General features: G+C 37.7%; 1 protein-coding gene across 1 annotated transcript in view; it reads left to right on the top strand.

Moving 5' to 3' along the window:
* Positions 1–5524: 5524 nt before the first annotated feature.
* The window catches only part of LOC108707099 (eIF-2-alpha kinase activator GCN1-like), a 50044-nt gene continuing 39066 nt past the window's right edge, over positions 5525–16502 (top strand). Inside the window, exons 1-12 of the mRNA XM_018244057.2 lie at positions 5525–5666; positions 10196–10298; positions 11816–11879; positions 11971–12102; positions 12206–12314; positions 12591–12689; positions 12771–12905; positions 13022–13090; positions 13172–13280; positions 14429–14503; positions 14621–14749; positions 14829–14879. Coding sequence (XP_018099546.1) covers positions 5649–5666; positions 10196–10298; positions 11816–11879; positions 11971–12102; positions 12206–12314; positions 12591–12689; positions 12771–12905; positions 13022–13090; positions 13172–13280; positions 14429–14503; positions 14621–14749; positions 14829–14879 — 1093 coding nt within the window. The 5' untranslated portion in view covers positions 5525–5648. The remainder of the gene's footprint in view (positions 5667–10195; positions 10299–11815; positions 11880–11970; positions 12103–12205; positions 12315–12590; positions 12690–12770; positions 12906–13021; positions 13091–13171; positions 13281–14428; positions 14504–14620; positions 14750–14828; positions 14880–16502) is intronic.

Below are 16502 nucleotides of genomic sequence, written 5' to 3'. Positions count from 1 at the left end.
GAAAGAAAATGCAGCATGTTGCATATAAAGTAAACCCAATGAAACTCGAATGGAATAAAAAGCAACTTTGAACTCCCATGACTAAAACCAGACAATAGAATTAAATCCATTGTGCATAGGTTTGCTAAAGTATCTGGCATTTAGAGACCCCAATATGAAGGTAGCGCATCCGAATTGTCCAGGACTTTAATTTAGCTATACATTTAATACATTTTTTTGTGGAGTAAAAGCACAGAGATATGTTTACCCCCAATAAACATATATTTTTGGAAAGTACACATTCTACTGAATCTAAAATGGGTACCCATGTCTTTCTGCTCTAAACTACTGAGTTGCAAGGCTTTCCCAAAATTGGTGGCTTTAGTGAAATACCTGAAAATTGCCTCAAAGCTTTAACTTTTCAGCATCATATCGGTCCATGTATCACCAGCATAAAGCATCCTAAATATGAATGCCGGGGGTCTACTAAACAGTTTGATGCCCAATATGCATAGATTTACCAAACTGTGGCATACAGAGACCCTCAAATCCAAATAGTTTGTATGAATTTTCACATATGACACTCTGGCTACTACAATATAAGCACCCATTATGTGCTATGAGACCCCTAACAGTATAGAGACCCTAGAAAAGCTTGCATTTTACCCCATTATATACCCCACATTTCATAGCCTACCAGCATAAAGCATCCTAAATATGAACCCCAGGGGTCTACTAAACAGTTTGATGCCTGATATGAAAAGATTTACCAAATTATGTCGCACACAAGAGACCACCAAATGGATTTAAAGCAGACAAAATTTTCATGGGCAAAATTAAGTATTAAAGAACAGAGTAAAATGGTATAAAATCACTAAAATCCAACAAAACCACCAAAATCAATGCTTTTTTTTCCTGCTTAGTGTAATCAGCAGTCGGAATGAAAGTTTAAATATTTTAGCATTGCCAAATAGGTTTTACTGACAGAAATAAAAGAAAAACACCTATGCAAAGCTGAAAATGTAATATAATTGCTAAACATGCAATAAAATGGCTAAAAATGCACCAAAATCACCGAAATTGCAAAATAATCACCAAAATAACACACAAAAAGTATTGTGCAGTGCAATTAGCGAATATGCTATTCACAATGGCAATAAAATAGTTTTTTCAGGCAAAAACAGACAATTCAATAAAAGAAGACAAAGTTGTGTGTGCTGTGCAAGTGCTGTGAATGTGTGTGACCCCCCCCCTGATCCCCCAAAATTGTATGTGTGTGTAAGTGTGAATGTAAGTATGTATTGGTAAAATAAGTGTGTGTGGGGGCACTAACGTAGGGTGGTAGGCTCAGGATCGTCCATCAGTGCTGGAGTAAGAGAAGGGACCATCTTTATCCGGTAAGTGCGGGTAGCAGCAGAACACGTCCATTGTACGTGTCTGCTGCCGCCTTTGGGGCCCCTGGGCGATCACGCCTCGGGCCACTTGTTTCCTACCTAGGCTCGTTGCCTGGGGGCTGGGGAACGAGAAGGAAAGGAGCAAGCGGCTTAGCTACAGAGGTTTTAAAGCTTTGCAAAAAATAGTAATTTGGGTTGAAATCCCTTTTATAGTGATAATTCCAACACTTTATATAAATCTTTCTAAGTATGCCTCTTAGGACTGAGGGAAGTTAGCCCTGAAATTTTTAAAATAGAATTTAGTGGAGAAAAAAGCCTCAAAGATGACAGTAACTACTGTATGTATATATAAATGTACTCCTAGGCTACTCAATGTTGTCCAGCTCTTACACAGTTGAAATAGCAGGAGAGTTATAACTGATGTCAGCCAAGTAGTAGACTGGGGCACTGTTTATATTTTAAAGGATACGTTTGTGTGAAAACCAGGAATATGCCAGTGCATTGTACTCCCTTATATATAGTTGGGATGTGCTTCAAAAACCACGTGTTTGGGCCTGATTTATTTTAAAATTCCCCCCAAACCCAACTAGCTCTGCCCATCTCTTCCACTTCCTGCCTATTGAATTGTCTGACTGTGCAGGTGAGCTGGTGGCATTCAGCACACTGCACTGTAGGATAGGAACCAATTAGCAGCTAGGCTGACCTGATAGGGAACTGAAGCCTGACTGTAGGGCTATGATAGGCTACCCCCCTCCTACTGTGCTTCTAGCAGGGTTTGTTAGGAAACACACACCCCTCATTTGAAACACAGACAAGGACCATATCAGATCTATAGGGAGCTCTAATAAAGGGGCTATTTTTAAAGAAAAGATAAATTTGTAGTCCAATATGAGACCATAACCATACATTTTACATAACTACCTACAAGATGTGGGATTTTTTTAGTTATTTTACATGTCTGCTTTAAGCCTTCACTCAGTATTGCAGAGGTAGAATAGCTGGAGCAGCTGTGAATCTGGTAGCAGAGTGATGCTTCAAAAACTGTCCACAACTAAGCAATTACACAGAACACTTTTCTAGACATCACATCAGCTCACACACCACAACTACTAAGATTGCATATTTGTGGTAGCCAGTGGAAACAGCTCATTTGGAGATCTTTAACATGACATTGACATTCAGCCTTCCTAATGAAGGCCACCTTAAAAGAAATTGAAGATAAAAGAAAATGAATATCATACTTACCGGAATTTTCTTTTCCTGGCCATCCTCCCCGTCAACATGAAAATTCACTAATGGGTTAATCTCCTGCTACTCCCAGCCTGGACAGAAGATAGTTAATTTTAAGAACCCATAAAGCCCACCCCCTCCTGGCTCACATCAGTCTATTTATAAAGCCACCATAGAGAGGGCATGTTAACGGGGAGGATGGCCAGGAAAAGAAAATTCCTTTAAGTATGATATTAATTTTCCTTTTTCCTGGCCATTACCCATCAACATGAAAATTCACTAATGGGTCATACCCAAGCAATTAAACCACAAGGGAAGGAAGATAAATTATACTTCAATTTATATAGGCTAAAAAAAAAAAAGAGAGAACTGACTGTCCAAACTGGACCTGAGATGAAGACATAACCTCGAATCTGTAGAGTCTAAAAAGAAACATAGTAGGGGTAACTGCAGATCATTTTGGAAGACACTCCTGCCTCTGATGCCCAGGAGGCTGCCACACCAAGTGTCTAATGTACCTTACTCCCCTAGGCAAATTGTTGCCCTGCCATTTACAAGCCCTTGATATGGTCTTGACTATCCAGGAAAGAGTAGACTTGGAGGCAGGTTCCACTTTTCTCCTTCCTGCTGGCACAGCAACCAGTATTCTAGACTTTCTGAAGTTTTCTCTTCTTCTGAAATAAATCTCAAAACGTATGACTAAATCTATATTTGAATCCTCCTCCCGAGAGGATGCTGGAGGCCCCTAGGACAGCAATACAATTGGTTAATTAATGTGGAACTTAGAAACAACTTAAAGGGGAAGGAACAACTGGAGACACTTGGGGGTGCCAAACATTAGGCACCCCCAAGTGATTGTAGCGACTTACCAAAAACCCAGGGCCGGTGCTCCTATCAGGAGAAATCTGCACCGGCCCCGGGTTATAGGAGCGAGCACCACGGAGATATCTACTTCCGTCTTCACGCAGCTGCGCATTCCCCCTGCGCGAAGACGGAAGTAGATCTCTCCATGGTGCTCGCTCCTATAACCCGGGGCCAGTGCAGATTTCTCCCGATAGGAGCACCGGCCCTGGGTTTTTGGTAAGTCGCTACAATCACTTGGGGGTGCCTAACGTTTGGCACCCCCAAGTGTCTCCAGCCTTTCCTTCTCCTTTAAGACAGTATACTGATTGGTCTAAGAAATACTTTTTACCTCATGGAACATCCTGTAAGGAGCATCTATTGAAGGGCCTGGCACTCGAAGGGCTGACGTCAAAAAGTTTTCAGAGTAAGCAATCAAAAAGAACTTGATCTAAATGCTCAGTCGTGCAGTAGAGAGGGGTCTCAGATCAATAGAATGACAGGTTTCTCAGGAGTAGATACCAAGGTCTCCTGGGCTAATCAGAAGAATGGTCATCACCTCCACCCTCAACAATAAGATCCTCTGCAGGACTCTCAATATTAACTGTACTGGAGAAAAGATGTAAGTAAACAGACCCTCCCAACTCTGGGAGAAGGCATCCACTTCCACAGTCCCATACAAGGGAGGAAGATCTGAAGCTTGGAGTTCAGATCTATCACCATCATATTCAGCTCCGTAAGCCCCAATAGATGATGGCTGAGATGATCTGCCTCAAGATATTGCGCTCCAGGAATGTACAGAGCAGTTAAATCTTGAAGGTGGATCTAAGCCCATTCCATGATTGGGACAGTCTCAAGAACTTGCTCTTTGTTCCCCTTGATTTCTAAAATAAGCTGCAGCCGCTGCATTGTCTGATCTTCACTGCAGACCCTAGGAGAACCACCTTGAGCTCCATGATATTGGTCAGTATCTCGGAAAAAGTCTTCTACCAGCCCCATAGGCATCTGTAAACACCTCTATCCAAGTTGGTTTCCCGAAGGGATTGCTGGATATTTTCTGCCAGGCTAGATGTCTCTTGCACTCTGAGTTGATCTGAATTGACAGCTTCAAGCTATAGGATCCTACTACCTGAGAAAAATAACTGAATAGGCTTCATCCTCCATTTGGTCCATTTCACCAAGTTTATAGTTGAAATCAGAAGGCCCAGAATGATCACGAATTACTTTGCAGATGTCAATGACCTCTCCCAAAATTACCTGAAGGACAATAAAAAATTGTATTTTTTTTATTTTTTTTATTTTTACCAAAGTGGTGTCAATTTGAGCTCCAAGGAATGCCATTTTCTGGCATGGTATCATCTTACTTTTGGCTACACTTATGATCCAGCCAAACTTCTCTAAAACCTCCTTTTTATGAGATTGGATGATGATGTGGCTGGATCACTCACCCTTAAAGTAAATCATCCAGGTAATGGTAGCTCTCTATGTTCTCCTGCCCTTTAGCTTGGCTATTATCACAGCAAGAACTTAGATAAAGGTCCTGGGAGAAGTAGCAAGCTCAAAGGGAAGACAGACAAAATTGTAGAAATCTGTGATGTTCTAAAGCGATGGGCACATGCAAATAAACATCTTTAATCTAAAGAGGCCAGCCAATCTCTTGGACAAACTACAAACTTTATAGTAGCAAGGGTCTACATTAAAAGTTAATGGTAATTATTTGCAGTGAAAACAGTGTAATTTAGAAATAAATACTACATAAAAATCATGACAGAATCTCTTTAAGGGCCACAGGTTGGGGGATAATTGCTAGACCATGTAACCACATGGAATCTCATCTATGAGTATCGACTAAAAGTTATATTCTCAGCCACAACAAAGCGCTTATTGATTGTATATTATAGAACCCTGTGTGTGTTGTGCCTATAAGACACCCTCCCTCCCTCAGGTACTCAAGCTTCTACAGAAAGCCACAGAGCACGTGCAGTATTCTCTGTACTTTAAGTGGATGACCAGAGCAGGGATTACTGTCAGTTTAAGAAGTTTTATACCCCGCACCACGCACTACACAACATATATACATTTGCTCCAGCGCAACAATCACGTAACAACCGGAAATGACGCGCACATATCCAAACAACCACAAAGTTTTCATCGCCAAAGGAGCGGAAGTGCGTCGGAAGTGCTTCCTGGGTTGAAGCCGGTAAGATGGCGGCGGACACGCAGGTTAGTGTGCCATATTTGCATTAATGGGGTTCGACTAAATTGGTGTTCGGTTTGGTAAAACTTTGCAAAAATGTTAGATGTTTTTTGTTTATTTGCACTTGTGCGGGGAGCTTTGTTACGTACAGACAGTAGAGTAGATGTATGAGTGATCATACAGGTCATATTTCGCCTTCTTCTTAATCCTAGAATAATCAGATAGTATCTTATGTTGGTCCGGTCACAATATGATTATTTAATCAGCTAGATCCTAGAATATAAGGTTTTTCATTTGAAATAATGGGTCAGTGGCTCCACAGTCACTGGGTTTGATTTGTGCTGGACCCCTCTCTTGTCTTTTTGGCTGAAGGGTCAACAGATCCAGGCTTGGTATTTAATCAAAAATCATTTACAATTTAATTGTTCCATGCACTCTATGTACTACACTGCATACAGATACAAGTGCTATATAGGAATAATGATTATATCATTATTAACAGGGATTCCACAGCAGTAAATGCAAATATATATGATGTGTCATAAGCCATAGCAAGAAGTCCAGCAGTTAAAGGAGAACTAAATCCTAACTAAGTAGTAGAAATGCTGTACTTTATGTTTTGGCCTTCTGTACCAGCCCAAGGCAACCACAATACAATAATAAATATCTGTGTCTCCAAAGATGCCCCAGTAGCTCCTCATCTTCTTTTCTGCTGGTTCACTGCACATGTTCTGTGCTGCTGTCACTTACTGGGCTTAGGGACCCACTTACAATATACAGTACACATAGAATATAAATGTCACAATATAAGGTTGATTAGTAATTAATGCAGATAATTACTAAATGACAGTACAGAAACCAGTGCAATTAGCATCAGAATTTAATAATCAGCCCTGTAGCATCAGCTTATATTACAGACCAACCTCATTTTCTGCTTGATAATTAGTGACGACCCCTAAGCTTAGCTTTTCAACAGCTGCTCAGAGCCCACTGAGCATGTGAGTGTCACAGACACTTTCCAAGATGGTGATCCCCTGTGACAAGTTTGAAGTCCTGGATCATTGCTGCTATTGACGAGCTGAAACTTTAGTCTGGTGCAACAAGTTCAGTATATAAAATATGGCATTTTTAGCCACGTTAATTTTTAGGGTTTAGTTCTCCTTTAAGAGCCCTTCAGCTTTTCACTAAAATGTGTTTGTTTCAAGCCATTCTTCACATATCTACATCTGTGCTTTTCTTTGGTTTGGTTATAATTTGGTACTCATGGTGTCACTAACTTGTTTCTGTCATCTTACAAAATAAGATGAATCAAACTTTCTCCATATGTGGTGTTTTATTAATGCAGGAAATATTAAATCAAATTGTTCCAGTGAATACTTATCAAAAGCATTTGACAGTGTGGTATAGTTACTTGCTTCTGTTCAGCCTTGCAGTGAAGCAAATTTCATTGCCATTAAATGAATGAATGCATCTATCATGTCATTATTTATCAGTAATCAGAGTTGCTTGTATGTTAATGATATTTATTAACATAAATGATGTTTATAAAGCACCATAATATTCCACAACACACTGGGCGTTACTTGCATGCAAAACACATGCACATACAGTAAATATACATAACTGATAGAAGAGGTAATGACGATCTTGGTTCACAGAACTGGAAACACTAAACCCAGAAAAAATAGGTTAGAACAAATATTTCTACTTTTTAGTGTGATTTAGTATACTATAATTTAAAGAGGTTGCACACCTTCCAACATTTACTGTAGTTCAGTTTTTTTCGGGAGTTCACGAGAAATAAATACTTTTTTTCAATTACTTTACATTTCTACTTGTAGCCATTTTTACATTTTAATATTGATGTTTAAAGTTTAATTTTATCACCTTATGTCTTTCTGAGGCAGCTCTTGGGGGAACTGTTCTAAATGATACATAAGTTGATACATTTTTCATCTTTGACCCTGCTGAGCAGAATCCCTGGGTTTCATTAAAGGCAGCTGTTAGAATTAAATAGTTGCTAATATTTTACAGATGCTGCTGAAAAATGTATCAACTAATCTAGCAAATTGTAACAGTTCAGAATCTGCACCTGGACCACTGAGCTGCCAGACTGAAACTCAAGTCAGGAACATTAAACTTGAAACTTAATTTCTGGAAAAAACAATCTCTCATTAAAGGGGAGGTTCACCTTTTAGTTAACTGTTAGTATGTTATAGAATAGCTAATTCTAAGCAACTTTTCTATTGCTCTATTTTCTATAATTATTGAAGTCTTCTTCTGACTCTTTCCAGATTTCAAATGGAGGTCACTGACCCCATCTAAAAAATAAATGCCCTGTAAGGCTACAAATGTATTGTTTTTGCTACTTTTTATAACTCGTCATTCTATAGAGCAGTGATCCCCAACCAGTAGCTCGTGAGCAACATGTTGCTCTCCAACCCCTTGAATGTTGCTCTCGGTGGCCTAAATGCAGGTGATAATTTTTAAATTCCAGGCTTGGAGGTAAGTTTTGGTTGCATAAAAACCATGTGCACTGCCCAACAGACCCACCTGTAGGCTGCCATTCAGCATAGGGGCTACTAATAGCCAATCACAACCCTTATTTGGCACCACCCAGGAACATTTTCATGCTTGTGTTGCTCCCCAACTCTTTTTACATCTGAATGTTGCTCACAGGTGAAAAAGGTTGGGCACCGCTGCTATAGAGGCCTCGCCTATTCATATACCAGTCTCCTATTCAAATCAGTGCATGGTTGGTAGGGTAATTTGGACCCTAGCAACCAGATTGCTGAAATTGCAAACTAGAGAGCTGCTGAATAAAAAATTAAATAACTCAAAAAAACAACAAATAATAAAAAATGAAAACCAATTGCAAATTCTCTCTAAATATCCCACTCTACATCATAGCTCAAAGGCGAACAACCCCTTTAATGACACCACAAGAAGATATTTTTTATAGTCAATAGTAGTTATTTGTGAAGGTTTGTTGTACCCATGGCTAAAAGTAAGGCACTGTGTGTTTTAAAATCTTATAGAAAAAGTAAATAACGCAACCTGATTAAAATCTAAAATTGCTATTTTGAATGAGACATGTAAAACAAATGGTCATTCACTGAGTGACCCGATTTTATATCTCATCAGTGTGCTTTGTTTGTTTGGCATTAGTAAGCAGTGATCACAATGACTAAATGTTTCCAAATTAATTTTAAATTAATATTGAAGCTTCTTGATTAAAACTGAGATTGTTCCCAAATAGTATCCTGGTACCAGCCCCACGACACATTGTGGGTTCCAGATGTTAAACTAAGGAGCCTACTTTGGATTACAAACTCAACGAATAAAGTGCAGAACAACCCAACAAACGAGAGATACTTACCGCTTATATTCTCCACACAAACCAGCTATTTCTTTGCTTAACAATGTAGACTTCCTCCCTGGAAAGTTGCCCAGAGCTTTCTCTTGGTGGGAACAATCTCACTTAACGACAACCTATTCCCTAACACGGACAAACAAGTTACTATTGTTTTCACAAGGAATCATATAAAGCCCCTCAGGGAGAATGGTTACACTACCTACAGATTTTATAAAATCTAAGCTTGAAGGAAATGTTTTCTCCCTTCCAACAGCTTTTGAAAGGCTATGTCTTCAGCTGATCACTACTAAGGGAGCACTATCTTATTTGTATGACAATTTGATTCACATTACCCCAATTAAAACACTGAAGTTTGTACAAAGTTGGGAGAAAGATCTGCAACAATGTTTCGATGAAGACGCTTGGTCCGATAACTTCAAAAATACCATTAAGTGCTCCGTCAATGTCCTGATACAAGAGACTTCCCAAAAAGTTCTATACCAATGGTATCTTGTTCCGGAGAAGATATCCCGATAGTATCCATCATCCTCCATGCTATGTTTTAGAGATTGTTACCAAAAAGGCTCATTCATCCACACGTGGTGGGACTGCCCTGTGGCAACTTGCTTCTGGATTAGCTACCGACATATTTCCCATGGCCTGTTAATTTAGGACTAATTAATGCCAATTCAATATGGCAGCCATAGAAACCTAACCTGTAGTACTACATTTAGCATGCACTCATGCATTTCTTTTTCTTTCTCTTCTGCTTTTTGTTGACAATCAGTTGGATATGTTTTGTGATGCATATTTTGTGTATGTAATGATATCTATAACAGTAATAGCTGTAACCCGGGGAAAACCCAGCCAGTACACACAAATTATGTCAATTGTTATTGTTGCACATAAAAATATATAAATAATATAAATGGGTGCTGCATGGGATAAGTACTCTACAAAGCTAGCGTTCTTAGCTGTAGAATTAGGTAGGGGTATATTGATGAAAGCTTCAAGAACCATATTGTTATATTTTTTGCTACCTTAGTTTACAATTGATGTTATAGAGCTAATGATTTGATCAAACTGTGTGTGCCATGATTAACCTTAGTATATTTACAAAGGCTGTATGATAAAGTGCTGATGGTTTCAATGTACCTTTGATAGTTGATTAATTGTAAATGTCTTTCCGTGCATGCTTAGGTACAGGACACGCTGAAAAAATTTGCTGCAAAAGTGACAACATCCAGTGTAAAGGAGCGCATAGAAATCCTTAGTGAACTAAAGACTTGTATCTCAGGAAAAGGTAAGGATATTTTAAAGGGCAAGTCAACCTTTAAATAAAAAATTGCCTAAAAAAATAAATCATTCTAAGCAACTTTCCAATACAGATTTCTTAAAAAAAATTGCAGTACTTTTACAGTTTATAGTAATTGCTGTTGTAAGCAGCATTTTCCTAACGCCTGCTTACTTTTTAAAAAAGCATTGGTTCCCCAACAAAAACAGGTTTAATCAGCTGCCTTGTCTTACATGAACTCAACAGTCTGAGCCATCAATGCCAAGAATAGAAATATACAGACAAACGCTGCTTTCAATAGCTTTAAATATTAAAATAACTTGAAAATCATAGACTAATAGTAGTGAAAGTATACTGCAAAGTTGCTTAGAATTATTTCCTTTAAGGGTTACTAAATGTAAAACTGTCAAGGTAGCAAAAGTGCCCCAAAAAATGCCTCTACACCTTTTGTGCTTAAATTAACTTTTTACTTTTTAAAATCTGTTTATGGAGTGCTATAGCCTTTTTCAGATTTGGCCTGTACAACTTGTGGCATTGGCACTTCAACTAAGTAACTTTTTGTTATTGAAATTGATACACAATGAATAATTGCTTTCAGATCTTAAAGGAATAGTAACACCAAAAAAATTGTGTTTTAAAGGAATGACAATATAATGTGCTCTGCCCCTGCACTGGTAAAATTGGTGTGTTTGTTTCAGACACAACTATAGATTATTTAGACAAGCTGCTATGTAGCCATGGGGCAGCCATTCAAGCACAGGATACACAGTAGATAAAAGATAAGTTCTGAAGAATCCCATTGTATACTACAGAGCTAATCTGTTATTGGCTGTGTAACCTGTGCCTTTTCTCATTTTTCAGCTTTGAATTGCTGCCCCCATGGCTACACAGCAGCTTGTTTATATAAACTATAGTAAAGGTTCTGAAGCAAACTTACCAGTTGTACCAGTGCAGGACAATAGTACATCATATTTTCATTGCTTTAAAACACTTTCATCTGCTGGGGTTACTGTTCCTTTAATGTAGTGCTGGGAATTGTAGTTCTAGAAGACATTAATGGTTTCATATTGAATATCACATCTACAAGATTTTGCACACAAGCATATTTGTTTAGTGAACCGGGGTTAATTGTAAGGCACACAACCTATTTAACTTTCCTATTCTATGGTGTTCAAAAAGCACTTCACCATTATATTATCATATTACATATGAACTAAAATTTGTTACATTGTCTAGCCTCTGCTTATGCCAGGGGCTTTTCAAGGTACCTATGAGCAAGGAGTTTTGTACAAGAAATAAATAAATGATCCACTGAACATAATAGTTGTCACCAGTCACTAGTAATTTATGTCTTGGTGCTTACCATAGCTAGTTATGCCACTAGTTGCTACTCATCTTTTAATTGCACAAGGGATAAGGAATCATTGTTTATCTGCTATGTATTTTCATTTCTTATTAAAATTATCGATTTGATATTATTTTTTGACATTTTTATTGTATAAACATTTTTTTGCCTGTTGATACAGATCTGCCTGAGGCAGCAGTTAAAGGTCTTTGTAAGCTGTTCTGTTTGACTCTGCACCGTTATAGGTGAGAATTCACATAACTGTTTGAGTATATGTATTATGTAATGTATTTACCTTGAGCTTTGTCATTTTACAATTATCATTTTACTCTGCAGAGATGCAGCCTCCCGAAGAGCTTTGCAGTCTGCTGTCCAGCAGTTGTTGGAATCTCAGCCAGAAGTAACAACTAAAAATTTATTGCAGTCACTACAGTCATTTGGATTTGGAACCCGGAATACAGAACCTAGGTAAGCACAATTCTCCAAGTATGTGCACTGTAGAATTGGATGAGCCACAGTGCTGGTTACAACCTATGATTGTTTTTCAACTGTTTTCAACTGTTTTTTGCAGTAAGAGTAATGGGTCAGCTGCAGCATTGGCATTATCCTGGACATATGTTGCTGTCAGGGTTGCATTTTCCAATAAGGAGAGGCAGCAGGGGGAAACATGGAAGAAACTGGTATGTATTTTGTGTGTGCAACTCATCTATTATAAAGGGGCACAATAATACTTTTAATATAAAAATTGCTGGTCTTATTCAAAAGAAGCTGAAGACAGACAGACTACATTGAGCAGTACAGTTATGCCACCCGACAAATCATTCTTGGGGAAAAAGCCTGGTATACTTTTAGTGAATATCCAGGGTTTTTGTTTAATACCAATTTAGTTATAAGGGCTAACCTCAACATGGCAGTTACATTCAAATATGCACTGAACATGAATCATTTTTTAACAGGTGGATTGTCAGTCCTTTTTACTGATGGAGATACTTGGAGGCTTGCACAAACATGCTGTTGATGGGTCAGTGAAGAAGATGAATAATTTGTGGAAGGAGGTTTGTGGTAGCTGTCCTGTCTATCTTTATTGTTTTGTTTGTTCAAATTATTACAATGTTAATTTGCTGTGGTATTTCCAGAATGCTGGTCTTGTTGAAAGGTACCTGGACACAGCTCTCAGCCTGGAGCCCAACCAGTATTTAGCTGGAATTCTTGGCCTTGCTGTACAGTTCTGCATGAAGCAGAAGGAGATGGAAGTGCTGAATAAATGCAGGGTATGTTTGGAGGACAAACCCAAATGATATAACAGACTGTAAAGAAGCTACCTTTTGTCTAGCTCTTGCTGTTTTTTATAAACAATATTATTATTGTGTGCTTATTCTAATTTCAGAACAACCTCTTAGATTTCTACGTAAAGACCATTCTTATGAGTAAAGGAAAACCTCAGAAATATGTGATCGTAAGTCCAGTTATGTTTTTGTTTATTGTTTTGTTGATCTTGTCTCAGTACTGTTAGATGACATCTTTCATTTTATTTCAGGATAGCTGTGTTCCATTACTGCAGCTGCTTTCCCACTCAGAGTTTAAAGAACAGGTGTTACCTGTGTTACAAAAGTCTCTTCTGCGCAGCCCTGAAAATGTGATCGATAGTGAGTGATGTTTCTGGTTAATATATCTAGTTATGGTCACAGGAAAACATTTTTTTTTTATCTTTGACAAATGCATCTGTAACTAGCACTCCTCCAACTGAATCCTCCAATAAAATTTATTCTTCAAAAGAGCAAACAGAATTTAATTATTGAAAATTGACGTGAGGCTAGACATATTCTTCATTTTCCATATGCCCTCAACCATATGACTTCAGCCACTCTTCACTGCTGCACTGCAAGTTGATATCACCCCCCTCCATTTGCTCCCCAACAGCCTAGCAACTGAATAATGCTCCCTAGTGGAAAATGTAAGAATAGCACTCAATAGTAACAATGAGAAGGAGAAACAATAGCTTAATTGAAAACAGATGCATTTTGCAGTGTTGGCTCTTTCTGAAATCACAGGATCAGGCACAATGACCTGGTATGGCTGCCTAAACACCAATATTACAGCTAAAAAGTACATTTGTTGGCTCAAGAATAACATTTTAAATGGTAGAATGAAGGGATGCACCGAATCCTTCTGCCTGGCCGACCGAATCCTAAACAAGGACGTAAAATATGTTTTCCCCTTCCCATCCCTAATTTGCATATGCAGATTAGTATTCAGATTCGGTTCGGTATTCGGCCAAATCTTTTGCGAAGGATTCGGGGGTTCGGCCGAATCCAAAATAGTGGATTCGATGCATCCCTAGTAGAATGAGTTATATGCAATGAACACAGTGTAATAAGCAATAAAAACTACACCTTAAAAATCATACATTTATCTTAATTACATAGTAACAGATATTTAATCTATTATCCAGAATGCTTGGGGCCATTGGTTTTCTGGTTAAGGGATCTTTCTGTAATGTGAATCTTTATACCTTAAGTCTTTTAAAAAATATTTAAACATTAAATGAACCCAATAGGATTGTGCTGCCACTAGATTTATTCAGTATAGTTAGTATCAAGACAGTAAAAGGTACTGTTTTATTATTAGACAGAAAAAGGAAATACTGTTAAAATATTAGGATTATTTGCTTAAATGGACTCTATAAGAGAAGGCCTTCCCATGATTTCATAATTCAGAGCTTTCTGGATAAGATATCCCTTACATGTATACTGTTACAAAGAAATTATGTTAATTTCACTCTCTTATTTTGCAGCTATTTCTTCCTTATTTTCATCTGTTAACCTTGATCTTAGTCAGTATGCTGGGGAACTAGGCAAAGGTCTTGCAGGTGCGTTGTTGCTATGAATGTTTAAGCAAGCATATCCAGTTGGATAGCCTTTTAAACTAAACTCTGTAACATTTCTGTTATGTTTGATTTTTTTGATTTATTAAACTTGCCCATTAGGTCAATTAAAATCCAATAACACGCAGCTGATGGATGGAGCTGTTGTTGCCCTACAGAACCTTTCACATCAGTGCAGTGACCCAACAGCAGTAGAGACCATGGGGAAACACTTATTTGCAATTTTAGCAGGTGAGGCGTTGGTATAACTTGATCTCTTTGGACCATTTCTACTGAACTTGCATTATGACACACTGTTTTTTTTTTTTAGGGTCAGAGGGAAAACTGACAGCTGTGGCCCAAAAGATGAGTGTACTTTCAGGTGAATTTTTTGTTTACTAATATTCAAGTGTATGTTACTCATTCTATCTTTTTTAATTTCCAAATAACAAACATAATTCTCACTGTTGTATAAAGAAGTAAGCTGGGAACTGGTGTGTGCACAACGTTATCCATTCATAAAATTACTCTTTATCATTGTAGATTTCCACCCAGTTCTCCTTTCTTAAAAGTATTACCTTCCAGTTCTCAGAAATGTTCCCATTATCATATTACATTCATTTCAGTATGTGCAACATTGACAGTTTTAGTTGGTGTGGTCTGTTCCCATAATAGTTTATTCTATAATTTTACTACTTCATTATTAAGAATCCTTGTATTACCAAATGGTGGGCAGATCCTCTCTTCTGAAGGGACTTACCACACAACCAACAGACTACTTGTAAAAACAACTGCCTCCTCTGACCTTAACCAGAAAAAAGTTTTGAGACACGAATAAACGTGTTGCTCAGCATATTATTGCAATACTACTACCTCCTACACCACTCTCTCTTTCTCTTATTTTCTCTTTTTTTTCCCCAATAGTTCATATTTTCTCACTCAATTTGTTTTGCTTCGTATAATTTCAACATGTTGGTATATATTGCCTTAATTATTCTTTATGAGATTTTGTGACACTGCCAAGGCTACTGCAATATCAGAAAGGCAGGTCTTTTTGCTTAAAGGGGTTGTTCACCTTCAAACAACTAGTTGTTTTCAACTAAATGTTGCAAAATTGTAACAGTTTAGAGTCTGCACCTGAATTACTGAGCTGCCAGACTGAAACACCAGAGACACAGACATTCAACTTTAAACTTAGATTTTGGAAAAACAGTAAAAAATCAAATAATGGAAAGTAACAAAAAGTCTTTATTATTAAAGTCTTTATTTCTGGGGAACAATCTAAAAACAACTGAATTGAAAAAAAGTGTTTGGAAGGTGAACAACCCCTTTAAACTGTCTAATTTCTGATTCTCTTTTTGAGAATCAATAAAACAGTTTAAAGGAAAAAAGTATAATACTTATATTTCTCTAAGCCAGGGCAGTCCAACTGGAGGCTCATTGGCTGAATGTACACTCCCCAAAGAATTTTTATGACCCCAGTCTGCTTAAAGACTCCTTAGACTTCACATCATTTTAATTTAATCCAGCCCTCTAACATTATGTATGACAAATAATTGGCCCAATACATGTAATAAATTCTATGGCTCTGTTCTAATCTAAAAGGATTATTTAATAAAAGGCACTAATTTTGGCCAGGTACAGTAACCAATAGCTAACCAATCAGCAGGTGGCCATGTATTTAAAGGGGAACTATTGCGAAAATAAAAATTTGATATAATCTTTAGCATACTGAAATAAGAAACTTTATAAATACAATCAATTAAATATTCTCCATTATTTCTGAAATAATCAAGTTTATCTTCACTATCCCTCTCTCAACATCTGTTTTTCTTCATTCTGTCTTCATGCAGCAGTTGGGAGTCAGATAGTCATTGACAGTTAGATCCAATATATCTTATAGGGGGACTTCGTTTCCTAGCAGATGTAGTAGAGCTCACCACTCAAATAACTGATTCCAGTACAAACAAAAACTAACAAAATAACTACTTTTTGCCCAAATTCT

This window comes from Xenopus laevis, chromosome 1S (genome assembly GCF_017654675.1).
Source record: "Xenopus laevis strain J_2021 chromosome 1S, Xenopus_laevis_v10.1, whole genome shotgun sequence".
NCBI classification, from domain to species: Eukaryota; Metazoa; Chordata; class Amphibia; order Anura; family Pipidae; genus Xenopus; species Xenopus laevis.
The sequence above is the reverse complement of the archived record's forward strand: the minus strand, read 5'-3'. Positions and strand labels throughout refer to the sequence as shown.